Source organism: Teleopsis dalmanni, chromosome 1, assembly GCF_002237135.1.
Source record: "Teleopsis dalmanni isolate 2A chromosome 1, ASM223713v2, whole genome shotgun sequence".
NCBI lineage: Eukaryota > Metazoa > Arthropoda > Insecta > Diptera > Diopsidae > Teleopsis > Teleopsis dalmanni.
In genome coordinates, this window is record NC_051846.1 from 189534317 (window position 1) to 189556769 (window position 22453).

General features: G+C 31.2%; 1 protein-coding gene across 2 annotated transcripts; it reads right to left on the reverse strand.

Moving 5' to 3' along the window:
* Positions 1–555: 555 nt before the first annotated feature.
* Positions 556–4431, reverse strand: LOC119672662. Of its 2 annotated transcripts, XR_005251936.1 has the most exons (3): positions 4074–4426; positions 3891–4013; positions 556–761 (listed from the first exon to the last, which is right to left on the reverse strand). XR_005251936.1 is itself a non-coding variant. In XM_038083774.1 (2 exons), exons 1-2 carry the CDS (start codon positions 4286–4288, stop codon positions 671–673), a joined length of 306 nt encoding a protein of 101 aa, XP_037939702.1. In that variant the 5' UTR covers positions 4289–4431; the 3' UTR covers positions 556–670. The 2 variants fall into 2 exon arrangements, 1 of the variants encoding a protein (XP_037939702.1); XM_038083774.1 differs by lacking the exon at positions 3891–4013 and having other exon boundaries at positions 4074–4431.
* Between the last annotated feature and the right edge of the window lie 18022 nt (positions 4432–22453).

The following is a 22453-nucleotide window of genomic DNA, read 5'->3' on the forward strand; positions in this document are numbered from 1 at the left end:
CAGAGTCATAAAAATTGTTTACATACATATAAGCCAGTAAAAAATGAGAACCCGTCAATATATATGGATGCACTACATTGAATTAAAAAGCTTTTTATTTAAAAGGTAAGTGATTGTTTTCTTATTTAATTGCAATAAATTTAAGCTTTGAAAAAATATCTGAAGAATGTCGAGTAATAAAAGCTATGAGATCAGTGATTTTGAACCCATACCTCATCTTTTTTTTTTGTAATACCTTTCTTATATGGCTGGTGCTACTGATATGTTATTATTGCTATGTAGTTACTGACAAGAATGGTAAATACTGGTCTAATAAATAGAATATTAAAATATTTGATACAAATAATATATTAAATTTTTAAATATTTATTGGTTTTATTTAAAAATATAATTTACTAGAGAATTTTAACAATTTCATCAATATTGCAGTAACTTAAATACTTATATATGATATTACAAGAAGATCTTCAAGATAATTATTTAAATTAATAATTATTTAATTTTTTTTATATATGTCAGTGTTAATGACATTAAATAATTTCAAAATATTTTTGTAAGTCTTAACATTATAATCTAGCAGTATAACTTTTAGATTACGTGCATCATTTTTGGCTGTGTCAGTAGCCAGTTGATAGTAGCGAGTGACCTCATATCGTTGGTCACCTGCTTCTTATACCGAAGCATTTTCTCTAGCCGGACCATTTTCGTCCATTAAGTCTTCAATATGAGCGTTTGTTTTGTTTTGACAGCTGCTATGTAGGCTGTTAGTATTGGAGAATTCAAAAAATTAAAAAAAAAAAAAATTAATTAAGCAAAACTTTTTAAAAAAAATTCATTTCTGAAGCAAAAAGAAACCTTTAAAGGCAATACGAAGACTTTATACTATACATTTTCAATACAGAATTTTTCAAAAGTGATTGACTAATTTAGATATGGTCGTAAGAACATCAAATATATAAAGTAATAACTTGGGATATCATGAATAAAATCTACTAGCATATAATCTAGTGATAGAATCTTTTCAAACAAAGGAATTCGTTCATATTTGAAAAACATTTAAAAATAAAAAAGTTGTTAGCTGGATGAGTTTCGAGGTTACCGAGAATGAATCAAAAATGTGCTTGTTTGTGACTGTGGACTGGTAACTAATGCTTACAAATATTTCAATGTACTTCAAAAAAGTTTTGAGTCTATATATAACTGTAGGTAAGATATATACTTTAAAAATGAGATAACAGTCGAAACAGTAAACTTATTCTCAAAAAGGCGACTATAGTTTCGTTAGAGACAAAGATTATGACATTGGTTCTTTGGCATAATTATGATTGAGTCAAAAAAGTAAAATAATAACTAGGCATTATTATAATACTTAGATTCTAAAGTTAAAAAAAAGTACTGCATTTGCATAAGAAAATAACTCTTTCTTTTCTTGTCAACACACCAGCGTCATTAATTGCAATTGCAAAATTAACCGAATGGTATTATGGGGTGTAAATACATCTATCGTATTTACCGAATTGTTTGAATTGCTATTCATATATTTCTAAAGTTTAAAGATTGCTTTATTAAAAAAAATTTGATCATTTTTGGATATAACCTCTGCTTTATTAAAAAATATACAATCATTTTTGGATATAATCTCTTCAACTAATGTATATTTTTAAGGCTTAGATAAATCTTATCATATATTATCAATATTCAATAATATTCAGATATAATTTGTGCGACTTATACTTACACAATTTTAAGGACTCAGAAAAAGAAGACTTGAGAAAAAAATTAAATACAAACCTTATGCTAATGTAAGCCAAAAATAAAATCTAACTTATCAATCACCCCTCGAATAATAAGTTTTCTGTAAATGTAAAGAAAACAGAAATTATAAAAATAACTTAAGTGAATTATAGTGGTTTTAAAATATTTTCCCAGAAGTAACTATATTGCTACCGCATTTCACTATATGTTTCCTTCGTTTTGATTACAGTTGTAATTCTTAATGAAAATTTCATTTATTTTAACATGTGATTAAATACGAAGGAAAAAAATACAATTCTTGATTTTACTTGGAATTTCTTATATTGCACGCATTTTCTCAATTTGCATGAGAAATCATTTAAGAAATGTCATGTTCCATGCTCGAATCCAGTAGAGCTATTATGTGCACCGGGTACGACTACGGGTATGAGAATATATATAGTATGTACATCATATTTACATATGTACATATATGTTGTGAATATACAAGTTGAAGTACGTTTATATGACATTAGAACATAATCAAGAATTCTTCATGTTTCATTTGTTACAAGGAAAATAAAAAGTCTAGAAAATAGCAATGTTGATTTAAAATTTTTTTTTTTTGTTCTTCACAGCACTTCGGCGATAAAAGAGGCAAACGTTTATTAAAAGATATAAAATGAATTTTATGTTTCGAAATACTTTACATAAGCCTCCTATGAAAGTTATGTACATTGGCGTATAATAGTTTTTGTTATTGAAATTCTATAAAACCAAGGGCGTAGGGCGTAATACAATTACATAATTTTAATTTTTACATTTAGTGCATCTCGGTATGAATATGTAATAAAAATTATTGTTGTCATTAAATATTTTTATCTTTCCAAAAACGTAATCATATCATCATAAAAACTGCATTTTCTGATAGTCCTTCGAAAATTAAAGACTGCCTCTTATAACATATGCATTTAATGGTTACTTCTAGGATTTAAATCATTTTTGGCTTATCCACAAAGATATGATTTCAACAACTTCCGTAAGAGTAGGGTCTATAGGTGTTTTACCACCGGTGTGATTAATCTTTCTTTATTGTGTGTGCTCTAAATGACAATGTATTAAATAATCGACAGGCAAAAACTGAAGCTGAAAAGTGAGTTAGTTTTGGAAGATAAACTTGAGAAAAAGCATTGTATAATAATCGACAGGACAGATGGAAGCTAACGAGTGATTTAGTTTTGGAAGACAATATGTACTTTTGGAAAAGCACCATTGCTTGACGAGTGAGTTAGCGTTGGAAGACAAACTTGAGAAGAAGCATTCTATAATAATCGACACGGAAAATAGAAGCTGATGAGTGATTTAGTTATAGAAGATACGACATACTTTTGGAAAAAGAAGCATTGATTGATAAATGAGTTAGCGTTGAAAGATAAACTTGAGAAGAAGCATTCTATGATAATCGACAGGGAACACTGAAACTGCCGAGTGAGTTTGTTTTGAAAGATAAGATAAGATTTTGGAAGATAAGCGTGAGAAAAATCGCCAAGGAAAAACTGAAGCTGATAAGTAAGTTAGTTTTGGAAGATAAACTTGAGAAGAAGCATTCGATAATAATCGACAGGGAAAACGAAAGCTGACGAGTGATTTAGTTATGGAAGATAAAATATGGAAGACATACTTTTGGAAAAAGAAGCATTGATTGACGAGTGAGTAAGCGTTGGAAGACAAACTTGAGAAGAAGTATTCTATAATAATCGACAGGGAAAACTGATGCTGACGAATGAGTGAATTTTGGAAGATAAACTTGAGAAGAAGCATTCTATAATAATTGACAGAGAAAACTGAAGCTGCTGAGTGAGTTGGTTTCAAAACATAAGATTAACTTTTGGAAGAAGAAGCATTGACTGACGAGTGAGTTAGTGTTGGAAGATAAGCGTCGGAAAAATCATTGCATAATAATCGACAAGGAAAAACTGAAGCTGATAAGTAAGTAAGTTTTGAAAGACACACTTAAGAAGAAGCATTCTATAATAATCGGCAGGGAAAACTAAAGCTAATAAGTGAGTTAGAGTTCAAAGATAAATTTGAAATGAAATATTCTATTATACCAGGACTGTAAACGACATTGCGATTCAATTCATGGCGTAACTTACCTAATATATCTTTTTAGACTCTTAGAGTATGTTTACTACGCCACTGTCTGAAAAAATTAGTAGTTTCACAGTAATGAAAACATTCATGAAAACGAATATGCGAGTAGATTTGTGCTTCAATTGCTGAAAAATTTCAATAGGTGAATGTACACTTTAATTGTCTTATTTTCGTTTTTTACTTACTGTAGTAATAAACTTGTGAGAATGTTTTCTTGTTTATATTTGTACATACTTTTCTCGAAAAGTTTAATAAGATACTCAAAGCATTCGTGTTCGTTAGATTTGCATAAAGAGGAAGTTGCCAGCATTTTTATTCCTTGCATTCGTGTGTACTTCTTTCCCAGGTGAAAACTCGTAAATTTTCCTTTTATTGTGTAATTCAGTAAGCAGTTACACATTTCGAGAAAAGAAATGCGGGAAATATGTAACAAGATTTCAGATGATTTTACATGACATTCAAAGCATTGTTGAGAGTTAAATTAAGTAGTAAAAACTGAGCTGTCAGTTACTCAAAAAAAGTCTTTACATTACCAAAGGAACAGTAACAAAAATTTACCAAAGTAAAAGTAAGTATAAAAAAAATTTACTCAATATAATTGTAATTTTATTACAAACAATAACTCTGTTACTTTACTTTTTTAAAATATTTAGAATGTAGATTATTTCATTAATTCAGGGAATTGATTTTTGATAATATAAGAACTATAAATCACGTACTAAGTGATACTTTTTATATTTAGACGATTTAGCCTTAAATTTCAATTTTTTTACTTTATTGACAATAAAAAATTATCCGCTTCATACGTGTAATAAAGGAATAGTTGTAACATAAAAATTTAGTCAACGACTATCGATTACTTACATTTTTAGCATAATAATCCTTGAAGGATCTTAATGTGTAGCACGATTCTCTCTCTCTCGAAAGCGCCTCGCACATAGCCTCACAATCTATTCAATTTTTTGTACTTTTTTTTAGAGTTGTTGACACCTATAGGTTGTATTCAAACCAATTTTATAGTAATTTTATAGCGATTTATAGCATCCATATAAATTAAAATCGTAGGAGTGCTTAAAAAGGGTTAAAAAAATGATAAAAAATGAAAGATTGGACAAGAATTAGAAATTTAGACATGAAAAGTATCAGTCATCTGGATTAACTAAAGTCACACATATTCAACCCTACAGTATCGGTCCACCCTATAAAAATTTTTGTTTGGGGTGCAATTTTCCATAAAAGGAGTGGAAACTACTCTTCATCTTATGTTTCAGTGCCAATCTCTTATTATTCTTCAAATAGAGAAGACGTATCTGTTCCTTTTGAATTTGTGTATATGCAAATTGCTTTGGGCTTTATACCAGCGTTAATGGTTATTTTGGTCTGGCGTATAAACAACGTTGGTATCTGTGGTTTTACAGCCGGTCATTATTTGTGCGTAAGTGGGCTTTAGAGTGATGGTGTAAGGCCACCACTCTAACCCAACCTACCATAAAATTTATAATTAAGACGAGCTACCGTTAATATTTGTATGGACTGGTTTCAATATGCGTGTAAAACTTTGTACTAGTGTTTAGTGTATTGAATTGGCTACAAGAGGGTTATTTGAGTCTCTCGGCAAGAGTATTATCTTTTAGATTGGCGCATTTTTTGCTGGATTTTTACCTATGTGAAGTTTATGTGAATTGCATTGAATAGTATTGAATTGGTATTTATCTTACGCAGCATCAAATAACTGAGCAATCTAGGGTTCTATGTGATATATACAGAAAACTAATCTGAAAGATGTTGAGAAAATGATTAACATATGATTTCGAATATTATAGCTAAGTCTAAAATATTTTGATATTATTTGACACATTGTGCTTAAGTATTATGTTGGTTAGTGTTACATGTTAATTTTAATTTTTAAAATATAAAATATTAATTAAAATATTAATTTTTAATATATACTATTATCGAATCTAATAAGCAAATTTTGTTTTGTATTTTGCATAGATTTTGTATAAAAAATGGCAATATTGCAGCACATTTATTTAGCTGGTAGCGTTAGCGTAAGACTACGAATAAACTGGCTTGAATCGGTTTAGATTCAGTTTCCTAAAGACTTGAATCTGTGAAAAAATCGGTTTTTATCAAATTTTTTGTCATTGAGGTTAAAAAGTTTCTATATATATATCTGATTGACAATATTTACTAAGAGTATGATAAGTAATTTGTATTCGTACACTTTATATATTCTAAGATAATTTATAAGCACAATGTATAAGGTTCTACCATTTTTTTGCTGTCTTGAAAAATTGCCTGTATATTTTTATATTGAGGTATAATTGAGTAATGTTATAGCCACGTGTAATATGTATTATATTGCTTTTCTTTATGTATATTAAGAATCGTTTGTGTATAGTATACACAATAGTAAGTGAGTTTTAATATAGTTTGTACCTACACAAATGATTCCTGGTATTTCTCTCATAAATCTTATAAGATCTAATGATTTTTTTCGCATTTTTAGAACTTATGAAATTCCAGCAAAATATATTGTTAAAACAAATATTTTTAGTTATTATGGCTGCCTATGAACCCACATTCAATTCAATATAAACCAAGTTAAAAGTTAAAAGTTTTTAGAAATTATTCATAACTCTCTTAATTCATGTTTGAAGTCGAGTTGTATATGTAAACGCGGTTGTCATGACACAAGTTGCCATTGACATAATTTCATTAAATCTACATATCACACTGAACGTTTCAGATGTTTCGTGCGATGTCTTATCCTTAGAGTATTTCAATACGCTAAAGCAATTACGGTGTCGAGCTAAAAGCCACAATGTTTTACGCATGATGTGTAAAAGTTATTATGTGCCTCAAAACTATGAAGTGAGACGAACCAACACAACAGATATTAGCATGAAAATGGCAACTAAGCAACTGGAACAACAACAACAACCACACCAACAACACCAACAGCAACAATATTAACCCCACTGCCGACAACTGAAATAGAAGAAACTCGGAATTGCGGAAAAAGGCGCCTAATTGGAGAAAAACTAGCAGACGACCTTTGAGATACATAACGTGTATAATTCAAAATGTATTCAGAAATAACTAAGGACGCTGCTACTCGATTAAAGCAAGGCAAAGAGAGAATATTTGAAAGCAGAAGCAGTGATGGAATAAAAAAATGGAAATTTTTGCTACATTTGTAAAATATAATACAAATTTTAATTAAAATTAAACAAGCCCAACACAAAAACAGCGCAGCGCAAGGACGAAACGCAAATGCAATATTAAACGGTGTCATCATTAACCTACTTTCGACTGTGACAAATAAAAGAGTTTCACATCCAAGCAAAAAAAAAAACGTGAGAAAAAAATAAATTAAAAAATATTATAAAAAAAGAGATTCAAATAAATATATGTAGATGCTTCACTCACTGTTGCATAAAAGAATTTTTGTAAATATATACAATATATGCAGGCACAAGAAGGACATACCTTCATGACATAAAGTGAGTGTACGTAAATATGCAAGTATTTTGTTGCATTTAAAAATAAAACATTATTCGTCGTTGCATGCCACCCACACGTTCAGTAACTCTGTACTTCTTTGCATTTGGAATAAAACACCGATGAATTATTTTACAAAATACTATATTTATTGTGAGTAACAAAGAAGAGGAAAAAAACTTATTAACAACTTTAACGGAATGGCCACGATAATTGGAATACAATACTTGGTGTCAATGGAGTTCGCGGATGTGCTGGAGACATTGGAGCCGCTTTTGGTGTCGATGTTGGATGTCATTGGTCATGTTGGTCATGTCCGTTTTTGTATGTGACAATACGATAATTACTTTAGTGTATTGTTCAGATGCACTTAACGTGCACGAACACAAAATAAAAGCTCTGCTAACATTTTTTAATGTCCTTGCATTTTTCGTTGCACTTAACAGCGCCGAGCATTAAACTTACTCTCATTTTCATTCCTGAAATTAGTGGATGAAGTTGCGAAAAGCGCAGCAACAGAAATTGAAAAATTTATTATTGAATATAAACTGAAAGATTAATGACACGCTTTAATGAATTGAAAATATTGGTCACGATTTTTTAATTAAAATTATTGGTCAGAACATATCAAAAACGTGAAAGTAATTTACGGTTTTAATAAGTAAGATAATTAATGAATAATTTTAAGCAAAGAATATAAATGATGACGTCGGAAAAGATTTATCCATACCGATCACAGGTTTAGCTTACGTTATATATTGTACTTTCTTTGTAACCACTCGTAACTCCCATTGTCGACCTTAATACGGGCTTTAGGTCGTTATATATAAGAACACAACCTAAAGTCCGGCAAGAATCATATATAAAAATAAACATTTAATTTGTCACATTCAATGTAGACCTTATCAAGCATTTATCAATATTCATTTTGTTGTCTGCGAAGTATACTCAATAAAGTACAATATAGTGGAACTATATAAGACTAGCGTTTAACCTTGTCTTCTATACATTTTTCGTAGCTTCATTTAGCTATGGTCTTTAACTTTTTCAACGAATTTTATAGTTAAAATCAACTCAAATTACCTTTTTTGAAATGTTAATTTTAGCTTCGGCTGGTAATTTTAGACCCGCTGGTCGAACTCATAAGTATCAATCATATTCTTTAAGATTTTTGTTAAAAACTTTTGTATAATGCTTACTTTATGATATGTGGTGGTGCAAGATCCATAAAATAGATTACATTAAATCTGGCTTCTTCTGGTCGATCTTTCAGCATAAACGCCTAACAATGACTCCCAAATAATATTTGCGATTACCATGATTGCAATCAGAAAAATTTAGTCTGACCACATACTAGTTAAATTGACCGGATCATAACATATTGCTAGAAAAATTTTAGCTGATGTGGTAAAGAAGAGATGAATACCAACATGTGGTATTGTTTAATCAACATTATACGTCGAGTAATAATATTTTGAAATGAGGTATTTTTAAAACCTCAAATCAGGCAAATTATGCTTCTGAGTATGTGATCAAAAAACTAACCATGATTTTCAATCGACTTTAATACGGGTTTTCGATTTTCATCTTGTTTGTAAGCTGCTAATTAGAAGTTTATTAGCACTTAATTCTAAACTTATTATTACAGTTTGATTATTATTGCATTTAATGAAGAGTTGATATCTGTTCGAGATTAATATTTTGCCGACCTTAACATAGTACATTATTTAAGGTGGTTTAAGAAGTTCCAGCATCGCGAAAAAAATTATATCAATTTGAGAAAAAGTTGTATTGAAAAATAAAGATAAAAAAAAACGTTTCATTGACATTACTTCTCTCTAGGGGCAAAAAGATAGAACAAAAGTCAAACAGTCATATATCTAATTCCTATGTCTATAATTATTGGTAGGAATTAACAGCACTAAGTTATCTGTGAAGATACGTGATTCCGGGGCATAGACAGAGCTACACTTGGGCCCAATACTCTTTGTCTATGTCAATCAGTCATATGTTTCATTTTTCTAGCCAGGGGCATAGACAAAGACACGTTTGGGTCCAATACTCCTTGTATATGTCAAATATGTCAAACAAAAGTCGTTTGACTTCATTTTCATCATTGTTGGTAAAAATGAACGGTACTAAGTCATCTGTGAAGATACGTGATCCCGGGGTATAGACAGAGCCACGCTTGAGCCCAATACTCCTTGCATATGTCAAATATGTCAAACAGAAGTCAAACACTCATATGTCTCATTTTCTAACTCGTGTTGGTAGGAATGAACGGCACTAAGTCATCTGTGAAGATACGTGGCTCCGGGGCATAGACAGAACCACGCTTGGGCCCAATACTACTCGTATATGTGTTTCATTGATTAATTTAAGCCATTTATAACAGCTTTCTTTTAAATTTGAATTCACTTACACAATAAATATTGTATTTTGAACAGTCCCATCACAAAATTCAATATGTGAGTAAATATGAAACATATAACCCATTTATTTGAATGATAATAAATATTTAAAATCTTTTTCAGTACATATTAAGTATAGCTCTCATTTATTTTATATCATTTTCTGAATCATTAAAGTTCGATACATACGTGAAATCACATGAAAACCCATTTGTGGTATTATCATTTATGTAATGAAATTGCAGCCGGAATAAACAATGTATGAACCGCGCAAATCCAACCAAACCGATAATACTAAAAGCACAAAAAGTCGATCTAAAATTCGTGTTCCAATGTTCAAAAACGTTAACAACAGCACCAACAGCAAAATCCAATATTGAAGATCAACAAAACTGTTAAATTAGCCTATTATGGGGAAATGTACCACCTATGGCGTGTTTTTGTATTTCCATTTTTGAAGACAAATAACTTTGACATGTCGACAGGACCAAATGTTGCGCGAAAGGATTTTTTTTTCTAAATAACTTTTATTTTTAATTTTTGACGTGCATTAAAACCTGCTGCCATTTTGCGGTTTATTGACATTTTCAGCAGCGACGCAACTACATTTTGGTACTCGTATTACTGAACAGGTGTACTCGCATGTATAGGAAAGGTATTATGTGTGTGAAAGCAAGAGTACAGATACAAAGCGAGAGTTAATGGCCTCGTACTGTACTGTACAATAACCGAACTCAAAATGCTCGACCTCATTCCTCATATCAGATATAACAAAATTGTTTTGTAATGAAATTTTCAGTGTGCCGCCAATGAACTAAAATTGATGTTGCTGCTGCAGTCGGTGCTGTCGGTGCTATCGGTGTTGTAGTGCTGGTATAGGCACTCGTTACTGGTACCGGTGTGGCATAAACCAAAATATGGATAAATTGTGAATTGTGAATGTGTCGTATTTAATATTGACAAGATTGTGTCAACAAAATCTCATTAAATCGAGGTAAAAGTGACAAAGCAGCAAAGTAATTTGCAAACAGCAACTGATACTAATCCTGGCTTTAGAAACTTTGGTTGCTTTTGGTTGCTCCTGTTATTTGCAGCGTTACTGTTGATGTAGTTATGAATATTGTAACGGATAAATCGAACACTGTCAGTACAGTATGATGTGCATATTGTCGTATATTGAGTTGATTTTGATGTGTTTTTTGTTGGCAAATATTTTTGATTAAGTTACCAGTTACCGATGCGTAAACAGGATATGATATTTTTATGCAAAGATGAACATACTGCAAACAGTCGACATTTTGATGAAAACTCATAAATTCGAAATTTAAAATTTCACTATTAATTTTTTTTTCTCGATATTCATTAAACAGATATCAAATTTGTCGTTGTGTAGTTTCATAAAAACATACAGAAATTTTCATCAATCTTTTTGAAACATGAGCTTTTCGAAAAGAAAATTCAAAAATTCATAATTATCCACTCTATTAGGCAACAAAAATGGTAAAAATGAACATATCATAATTAGAGAATGGATCTCATTATTTGTTAAAAATTTTACGCTTTGGAATTACAGATTTATTGAAAGAAGAACACGAATATTTAATTACTATTATCCAAAGTATTTATAATTTCATGAAAATAATAAATAATAATTTCAATATTCTTTATAGGTAACATGTCCTATTCTTATACTATATAATTTATAGTACTTATTGTTAGAAGTATTATAAGAGCACTGTGTGGACACTGTTATTACTGGAGAGGGTCTCTTCGACTCCCTAATTTATACACATACAGACTATTGACAAGTCTAAAAAAGTGTATTGTTTCAAATCCTAAACAGAAGTCAGTTTAATATAAGTAATGGATTGGTAATAGGGGTACTAGATTTATTGCATGACAATCGCAAGATAGACGCATTTAAAATAGGTGACAGTTAACTCTGAGTTTTATGACTTCTTTTATTTCCGATTAAGAAACCATAACTTATCAGAGTTCAGATCGACTTCGACTACGAAACCAGTCGTTTTTGTTAAAGACTTGATTAATATCTGATTTTAACTTTGAAGTTAGCCCCAGCTTCTTCGAAAAGATTGTGCACGATGATTCTAAGCATAAATATAGTCTGATAAGTAGATAACCCACAAAAAGCTTAGGGTCGTATGAAGCAAATAAGAGATTGCAGATTATGCAAGCTTGTCAGTTGTCTTATTGGTGAGGAGAGTTTCAAGGCCAGGTATTTCTTGCTTTTCTTCTGCAAATTATTTTAAAACAATAGTTACCCATATTCACTGCTATGATACACTGCAGCAGCTGGCAAGCAATAATAAAGTGACACTGTGTTGGGTGCCTGGTCACACAGGAATTAATGTAAATGCACGGACAGGATCCGCCACTCTAATCTGTGGCCCAGAACCTTTTTGTGGATTAAGTTGGTCTACAACTAGGTCTCTAATCAATAACTGAATCTCAACCAAGAGAAGTCGCTACTGGCGCGACAGTCGAGGTAACCGTCAGGCTAAAGAGCTGGTTCTTCCCTATAGTTATAATAAGATATCCTCCTTTAGCAGAACAGAGTTGAGGTTGCTAGTGGGATATGTAACGGGTCACCATGGGCTACGTTACCACCTCAACAAAATGGGCCTATCCGAAGAGATAGATTATAGACTCTGCTTGGAGGCAGAGGAGACAACCAGCCACATTCTATGTGACTGCCCAGCTTTGATCTGGGCAAGGAGGAGATCACTGGGTCGGGAATTGCTAGCACCGTCCGACATTAGGAGGTCCTCAACAACCGACATTCTGGCCTTCATTCGAAAGGCGGAATGTCTTTTGTTCAGTTAGGGTCTGTTGTAGCACAAAATATCAATCATTGTCGCGGTGCTCTGCTCAAATGGGAGCTAATACCCTGTTCTTTCTTATCTTTCTTATCTTACCCATATTCAAGAATATAACTTTAGCAAGAAACTTAGTAAACAGAGAACATAAAATAAGTGTACCCATCATAATTTCAGACAATGTTATGTATGATCTGCTAAACTCAGTCTAGTTCTATATGGGATTGACTCTAGTCTAAAATCTAGTACCTTGTATATAGAGTCAATTTATTTTTGTGTATTGGTTGTACTGACTGTAACAGACATGTGACCTATCAATCAGCTACTCTGTTTGATTTGTATTTGCAACCGAATGAATTTGAAATGTTATAAGACCTTCTGCGGTAATATTATATCGTAACCTTATCAACACCTCATGCACCACTTATAAATAATTATATTTTCAACAATGATCACATTATATAGTCACCAACCCAACTTAATATTTTTATACATTATTGTACGATAGCAGTATTGTACGATATTAGAATAAAACTGTAACAGTTTTGATGAAATCATTCTTTTAAGACACTCAAATTGTATAACTTTTAATAAACTTCTTGTTAAATGGACATAAATATGTAAATATATTACATGTCAATATGAAAATTCTGTAATATTTGCTAAGGCTTAGTATTTGTTCATTCAAAATATTTTTAGTTCAGAAATCTGATTTGAAATTATTAAAAAAATAATTTATCATTTCTTTGTTCATAAATTTTTATTAAAACAATTTTTTTTCCTTGACAATAACCGAGTTGACATTTGCCAAGCAACTGTATCATTCATGTCTCACCTTAAATTGCTTTCAAAGCAAATAAAATTGTTTTAAAATATTAATATATATATATATATATATATGTGAATATATGTGTTACACATTCATATTTGCAGATATAACATTTTTGTTTATTATTATTTTTAAATTTCTCTGTGACCAAACAGTTTTTACATATCAAAACAGAGCACACATGTCGTATGAGTAACATACTTGAGCAATTGAACTAATTCAAGCAACAGCAACAAAATAAAATGGATTGCCACAGAATTTGAATTGGTAAACCGAATTGGGATGGTATGGCAACATATCAGCACATAAAAGTGGCATTCGGAAAAGAGTAAAGTTTTTGTAAATCATACCCAAAGGATAAATGAATCAGCACAAAAGAGATTTTCAGTTAAATTTTTAGCAAATCGATGAGTTGCTGTGCGTATGCAAGTTTTTCAAAATATAATAAAAATCAAATAAATTTTGTTTGTATTTTTGTATTCTAGTATTAGTTTTTTTTGTGAATCTTCTTGTTTCACTTTTGAGTAAGTTTATTTGGCCAAAATGTGTACTTGCGGGCAATGAAAGTTGGCTTAAGTTGAGGTTTCCGTTTTGAATGCTATCTGCTGCGACAATATCCGCCTCTTGATTTAAGCATGTACGAGAGATTGAGAGAAAACTGAAAAGGCGTCATATCCTGCAGACGATATACAACAAGACAACTGAATTTACATTTTATGTCATGCAAAGATGTTGTGTGTTTTGTTATTTTTACTATTTGTTATATTTGTTGTATTTGTTGAATTTGTTGTATTTGTATCTGAGCTGAACTGAGCTGAGACGACAAAATGTCACCAACAAAAAACATAAAAGTCCAAAGAGCAGTTGTGGCAGCAGAAGAAATGTTTAAAATGTTTGTGAACTGTGAAGCAAAAATAGTTGAAAATATTTATAATACAGAACTTCTAAAAATTTGTCAGATGATATCATCAGCATGAAGAAGGACTAAGCCAGGTCGTGTTCTGTAAATTCAAATGATAAAGTGTCTAACTGGTTGAGTGTGTGTGTAAAAGGATTCATCTGACATGCAGGCGTATTCAATACAAAGTGAAAACAAACGAACGATTGGAATGGAAGGGAAAGGATTTTGTTTATGCAAAAATATCCTAGTAGATTTAGGATGTCAAGCTATATCTGTTACCCTAGAGGAGAAGTGATAAAAATTTATCGATTTTATTTTTTGTTGTCACAGACATTTTGCACACATATCACAGAATTTTAAATGTATGCAACAATACGTACAATTTCAATAAAGGCAGACAAATACTCGTATACATTCAACAATGTTTGGTGCCCTTTGGCGTTTAAGTTTTAGTCCCACGCAACACACAACGGTGTCGCAAGTGGCATATGTGCAGAAACTTTAGTCTCGTAAAAATTAATTGGTACATGCGTTTATCCTTTCGGACTAAGAGCATAAGAGTGTATTCAATATGAGGCAGTTGTGAGTTCCCTGAAATTCAAGGACACAATAAATGAAAGCACATTGTGTTCAGTTTGATGAGTTTGAGTGATCTTCCTGACATGTCAATAGTGATGCAGGTCAATTTCTATGGCAATGTTTGTTTTATAACATTGGGAATAATACTAAATAATTCTACGTAAAATTAAGTGTCAACAGATGTTCAGATTTAATCAAATCATTTTTAATTAAATTATGTAAATTCTTTCTTTTATATAAATAAATGCTTTTTATATTTTGAGAGATTAATTATTAAAGAGTAAGTTATTATAAATACAAAAAAAAACTTAGTGGATAGTGTCACTAATTAAAAAACCTGGAACTTGACTAAGAAAAGTTTGTGCAATCTGGGTTACTTGTGGAAAAACACGATTAGTCATAGCTTTTAGTTTGACAGGCACGAGTTCTACGCCTGGCACTTGCAGTCAAATTATATACAAAGAATAAATTAATTAAAAAATTCGAATATTTCCTAAGACCACTGATGATAAGTACTTGGCAATACTCGAAACAGCGTTGTATGGTCAGCCAAATTTCAATAAATGAAATAAATTATTGTGTTTGTCTTCACTTTCTTTGCTATTCGTATTTAGAGTTTTAAAGAAGAATTTGTGCTTCAACCAATAACGCGATTAATAAATACTCTTTTCTTATTATATTAGTAACGAATATTTATAACAAATGCTCGTAAGGCTAGAAATAAATGCCAACTAATGACTACTGTACTCCATGTAATTCTTCTGTGATGATCGACAACGAATATTTAGAAGTTGTGTTGTCTCTAAAGCACCGCTGCAGTGTTCTAATGTACCAAAAAGAGGCTCATTATGATGTGTAAGTTCGAGTCAATAAAGCGGTTTTTACTTTCAATCTGCTTTGGAACTTCCGCAGCTTTTCAGTTAGTTGAGCACTGTAATAGAGTTAAACATTCCAAGATAAAATTAATACGAAAAATATAAACTAATCAAATCGATTGTCACACATTCTAATTTTTGTTGATAAACACTTATATATAGTAGAAAGATAAAATGCCAGAAGCAGAAATCAAAGTTCAGAAATGCGAAAAGGGGATTGTTTTGGAAATATCTACAGTTACAGATTCCATATAAAGTTATATTAAGGCGTGGAATGTATCACATTATATGGTGGTAGCAGAAGAAGTAATTAACTTATCACTATTGGTAAAGTGGTACAGAGCTTCAGATTACATATAAAAACACACTACACGGTGGAATTAAGATATATTATTGGGTAGTAGCAGAAGTAGTAATTGTCTTGCCTTCATTGCTAAGGTGATACGAAGCTACATAACCCATATCAAGTTTCACTATGGGGTGAAATTAGGATATTTCATAGCGTGATGGCGGAAGAAGTGGTCGTTCTACTATCATTTGAATATTTTATAGCATGATGGTGGAAGAAGTGATCCTTCCACTAATAGTTGTTCCATTGCATTTATTGTCAAATTTTTCGTAGTCTTTAGCCAGTATCTAACTGTTTCAACACCGTGTTTTAGGTATATTGTATAAAGCAACAGATAAATCAGTTACGACAAACTTTTGCTGGCCAATTATTATTACCATCAACGCTAAAGCTAGTGCTGGATTTTGCTCGAATCAGTCAACCTAGTTTTAATTTGACGTCTACAAGATTTATTGATTACAAATAGACGTGTTCTAAACCCTTTTTTCTTTGAATTATATTCGTTTGAAACTGATGTAAAAGAACCGATAACAGATGATTTTCTTTTTTGACTTCTTCATCTGAAGTCTTTACGATGAAATATTTGTCCTGTCTCAGAATTCAGTTAGTTGTTTTAAATTGATTTATTTTCCACCTTAACGACGAGGTTAGGATAAATACTTACCTTATTTGCTGTATTAGACGGGTATTTAGATGGGTATTTTGCAATACTCGAAACAGCTGTATGGCCAGCCAAAAATTCAATGAATTAAAATAATATAAAAATGAATTTTTGTTGTTGTAGTTCACTACTGTTCGAAAAACCTTTTTATAAAAAAATATTTTAAAAAATACAAATTAATTTATTCATTTTTATTCTTGCATTTGTACCGCAGTAGATAAGTTCCTTAAAGCTCACTAACTGTTCGTATGTCTTTAATATTTTTGCAATGCAAAATAAAAAATCTTATGAATATGAATTCTGAAGTTTTCAATGTTTGCAATACAAATCTAAAATATTCAGTACATAAAATAATAGTGAATTTACTGAGTTGCATATATCGGATAAAATGAAAGGAGTTGAATATTATAATTCTTGTTCTTACAGTTGAATTTTTAATTCATATTCACTAGTGAACCTTGATTTTATATTGAAAATTTTATTGGAATATTTATATTGACTTGACAATGAAAGGATTGCTTTAAAATATTGAACTTGTGATGATGCATATTATAAACCAAAGCTTTGCATCCCTAGACTATGCAATACTTTTCATTTTAAGTTACATTTATGTATGAAAACTCATACATAAATGCATTAGAGGAAACCATTTCAATTAAAAATCATTTGATTCAGGGACAAAAATGCGAAATTTTCATAATAAATACTTGAAATCTTCTATAGAATTGGAAATTCAAATGAGTTCGCTGTCCATATGCATGCAAACTATAGAACCAATTTGTGCTGCATTTCACGTTGCCAGTTAATAAGCTGCTTAACAGCACTTGGGGCATGAATAAGCAGCGTAAATAGTTTATGAACCCTGATCAGTACATACTGTAGGGTGAAAAACGATTGCACATCTGTACATCTGCTCATTTACCATTGCAACAAATCACAATATAAATAGGAGCAGCAATGGTAGCAACTGCAGCAATGGCATCGACGGCTGCGACGGCTGCAACGGCTGCAACGGCTTCAACGACATCAACAATTGGAACATTTTTTTCGTTCTGGTTCATGTTTCCAATTGAAATTCAACAAATGCAATTTGTTTTGTTGCCGTTAGTGTTATTGTAGAACAAGAGTTTTTATTCTTGTTCGGAAATTATAATGTTTTTCTAGGACAACGATTGTTTTGAAGAGAATTTCTAGTGCAGAGATTGTGTTTCTGTATTTATTTCACTTTTGTTTTAATAATATTATTATTTTTTATTTTTTTTTTTTGCTTCATATGTTTTACGATTACTGGTGTCAAGGTTGTTGCTACAATTTTATGTCCTTTTTTTTTCTGTCACGAATGCTCAATGTTACCAATGTTGGCGTTCTTGTTTTACAGAACATTTGCAATCGCCCAACAAATGGCGTAAGTTTTGTTTGAGTTCGTTTTTCGATGATTGGAGGTGTCATTTTTGTGACGCCCAAAGTGGCGTCTAATAACTATAAAAAAAACTGTCATAAAAAACTGTTAAGATACAGTCAGTTTACAGCAATGGTCGGAAAAGCAATGAAGGGCAGCAATGACGAAGGCAAAAACATTTTTAATGATACATAAAAAATGATTTTGATGTTTATATTTTTTATTTGTAACATTCGTTTGACATTGTAAATATGTAAAATTGTATCTTAACTGTTGCCGTTGCCGTTGCCGTTCTCTACATTTTTCTTGTAATTTCCTGCCAATGTAACATTTAATTTCATTTTATGATACTTCTGTCACTACTTAAATTCATGCTCTGCCTCCACTTTTCTACTTCCACATATTTCTTTATGTCCAGTATTGGTACTTCTCGTACATTTCTTCTTCTTCACGTAGTGGAATACATTTTTGTATATTATTTGGTGCGCAAATGTTCGAGCATTTGATTGCTGTCCAACATGATTTTTATTTGAGCACACAAATGTTGCAATTTATTTGTCAATAAAGTAGCTGTTGGTGTACTTAAATTGCAACTATTCAAAACACCTACTTACTGTGTACATTCTTTATTCATTTCCAACGTTCAACGAACCGAAATATCTTTTGAAAATACTTCGCGTATATAATTTACGCTTGCAAAGGTTTTCTGAGAATGTTTTCTAGTTACTTGGCTAATGAAGCTGGTTATTTTAACATAATAGCAATATTTCAGAGGAAGTCCATTAATGAGTTTGTATAAAATATTATTAAAATTTGTATTCAACAATTCTGAGAATCAAATTAGGTTCTTTTAAATTTACCAGAAAACAGAATTTCTTTGCATTTCAACAGGAGGAGGATTGTAATAAAGCTATATAATACAAAAAAACTACAACAATGCTGAACTAGCACTAGGTGGACTAATAATTATCTGACTTCACAACAGGTGGCAACGTGAGATGAAAATCAATTATACTTAGTATATCTGACCAGTTTTAAACGACGGCTGTAAAAATTTCGACTTTATCAGATCTTTGGTTAGTTTTTTGTAAATAATTGAAATAGTGCATCTTGGCGATTTTTAATGGAATGAAAGATATTGAATATCATTCAGTAATAAAATCTCACCATTTAAAAGAAATGAACAATGATGAAATAAAACTGGAAATGAATACCTTGCACCTTGCACCATCCTTAAACCCAATAAAATATTGGAAAGCTGCATTTAAACGTACGAGGGTTATTGATAAAGAGCGCACAGGTCCAAATGTCCAAAAAATTTCACAACTGAAATAAACATGAAAGCAATCCACGATATTTTGTTGGATGATCCAAAAATTAAAATGCGTGAGATAACAGAGATGACAGACATATCATATGAACGTGTATCGAATATTTTGCTTAAATATTTAGGTATGAAAAAGCTTTCCGGAAAAATGGGTGCCGCGTTTGCTCACAATTGACCAAAAATGACAATGACTTTGTCATTCAAAACATTGCTAGGAAATGTTTATGCACAATATAACTCACTGTGAGCGGCGAGTAGTGACAATTGATGAAACATGGATCCATTACTTCACACCGGCGGGAAAGCTAAAGAATGGGTAAAACCCCGGAGTAGTACTCCTAAAGGACAACGAACTTAGCAATCGGCTGCAAAAGTTTTGGCTTCCCTATATTGAGATTCAAGTGGAATAATTCTTATGTGGAGTACTCTATTCAATGAACTAGAATTCCTTTAACCACATTTTTTTTATTTAGGCTAGTGGTGTTCTGGAAGCATCTAAATGTGTATTCCAAAACGAATACTTTGTTGATTTCAAGATTTCGTTGTTCATACATTTGTATCTGGAACATTTAAGTCTAAATACACCAATTTTAGAAATTTTAAAAATGGAGATACTGTGGGAAAGTCTGTTATCTGGAAAAGTCTACACTGGTATCTGAAATTTACTTGATCTGGTCATACTAACTTCGTCCATCCAGTGTTGCTCGTAAACCTGTCTCTAACACCTTTCCAATGGAAACCTTTTCTTAGCTCGGTGCCTCAGCTAGTCTCCCTTTCGTGATAACTGCTGAAGATGTTAATGTGAAGCTGCATTAAATCAGCCCTTGCAAATGTTTATAGTTTCAAATACGTTAATGGGAAAATAGTACATATCCTTAACAGAAGTAAGGAAACCTTCTACAAAGTGATCAATATTCTTAGCGAAAAAGTGTATCAATAAATTATTCCGATCTTGTATTTCATAGTTTCATAAAGAGATTTTTTTGAATAGTAGTGAACTACAACAACAAAAATTTATTTTTTATTATTTTTAATTAATTGCATTTTTGGGTAACTATACAGCTGTTTCGAGTATTGCCAAATACTCATCATCAGTGGTCTTGGAAAGAATTTTTTTATTTAATTATTCGTAAATAAGGAATAAGTACTAGGAATCGAACTTGGGTCCTGCCAAATGTTTCATATATATAGTAGTTTCATAAATATATACTATATTATTCTATATTCATTTTCTTTATTTTAAATGTTTTTAAATAGTTGTGATATTGAGGCAATCTTAATTAAATTTCTGTCGAAATTAAACTACAAGTTGAGTGAAGAAGAAGAAAATTAATTTTAAATTCAAACTGAGCGACATCATTAATTCGCAATTTACTCGCTCTTGTAGAATATGATGAGCATCTACGAAGTGTGTGGAAGTGTATGGAAGTGTGGTGGAAATTGAACAAATTTAATAAGAAATTTATTTCCTCTTAGTAAACACTTAACAGAATATTCTCCTAAATCTAAACTTAGCGCTTCAAGTGTGGTACGAGGAAATGTCGTTTAAAATGCGTTCACACAAAAGAACAACTTATAAAGGAAAAACTCTTTAAATGTGTGGAAGAACGTTAATGGCTGCCAACATAACGACGAATTGATTACACTGAAGGCGCCATCATTATCATAAATTTCGAAATAAAGTTGCAAGGAATACGGGAATTCCAGGCGAAATCTGAAGTCGTTTGCCAAACAAACCGCACCAGTTCGAATTTATTCGTAGTTCGCTGGAGGCACCACTATTGGAAAGAGTAACTGAAAGATTTATAATTGAAACACGTGAACAATCGTAAACGGAACGTAATATATCCTTGCATTGTGTTCTCGTGGAGAACACGACGAGAACTCGCACAAAATGGTTGCATTAAATTTGGTAGCGATAATAGCACTTAACATTATTAATATTGGAACAACAACCAACTATACAAGGCAAATCGAGCATGAGAAAGTGACTATTAAGGAACGTAGATGGGCATAAAGATGTTACAATTTTGGTAATTTGGAAATTTCTTTATCCCATTGTTTACAATATCCTTATTATTGCTTGTTAGTTGTTGTGAAATCCTTAACAGCTCAAATGATAATAAAAATTTTTATGTTAACACGGCAAATACGCAACACAAACCATAATAAAGTCATTCGATCGTAAATATTTCAAGGATTTCATTTCTTAAATTTATTAGCAAATTTCAAAGCGCAACATCAACAACAACAAGGATATCCCAGTGAAAGTAGTTTTCCTTATTGAAGCTATCGTAGCAATTTCAGCACATTTCTTTGGTTTATTAGCGCTTTGTGTTGCTAATTTACATTTAATGACATTCAATTAAAAGTTGCTTTGAAATTGTATGAAATTTTTGTTTCCAAACAGAAATTGTTTTAAAAGTCTAATTAAACACTTCCACTTCGGTTGCGGCTGTATAAATTGAAATATTGATTTTGTTTTAATTTCATTGCATTAAAAGTCATTTAATATTAATTACATTAATTACATTAATTTTTAATAAAATTGAGAACACTTGCTTACGAGATGAGCACTTTTAGCATTAAACTAATGGAAATAGAATAACAATTAGCAGCTGCCAAATCTTTAAGGAATACTTCTAATGGATTTGCGGTCAGTTTCAAGGGATAGAAATAACACATCGTTTATAGACTTTAATCAGCGATTTTCAGTTGTAATTAATTTGTAGCAAATATTAAAAATTCTTATTGATTCTTATGGAAAGAAATAAAGTAGAAACTAATTAATAATTTTTATTTATTTGTTTGTTTTGGCAATCTGTTACTACAACCATAAGCTAGTTTTGTGACAGAACACAATATCTGAAAGATATAGCCTTTATTAGCC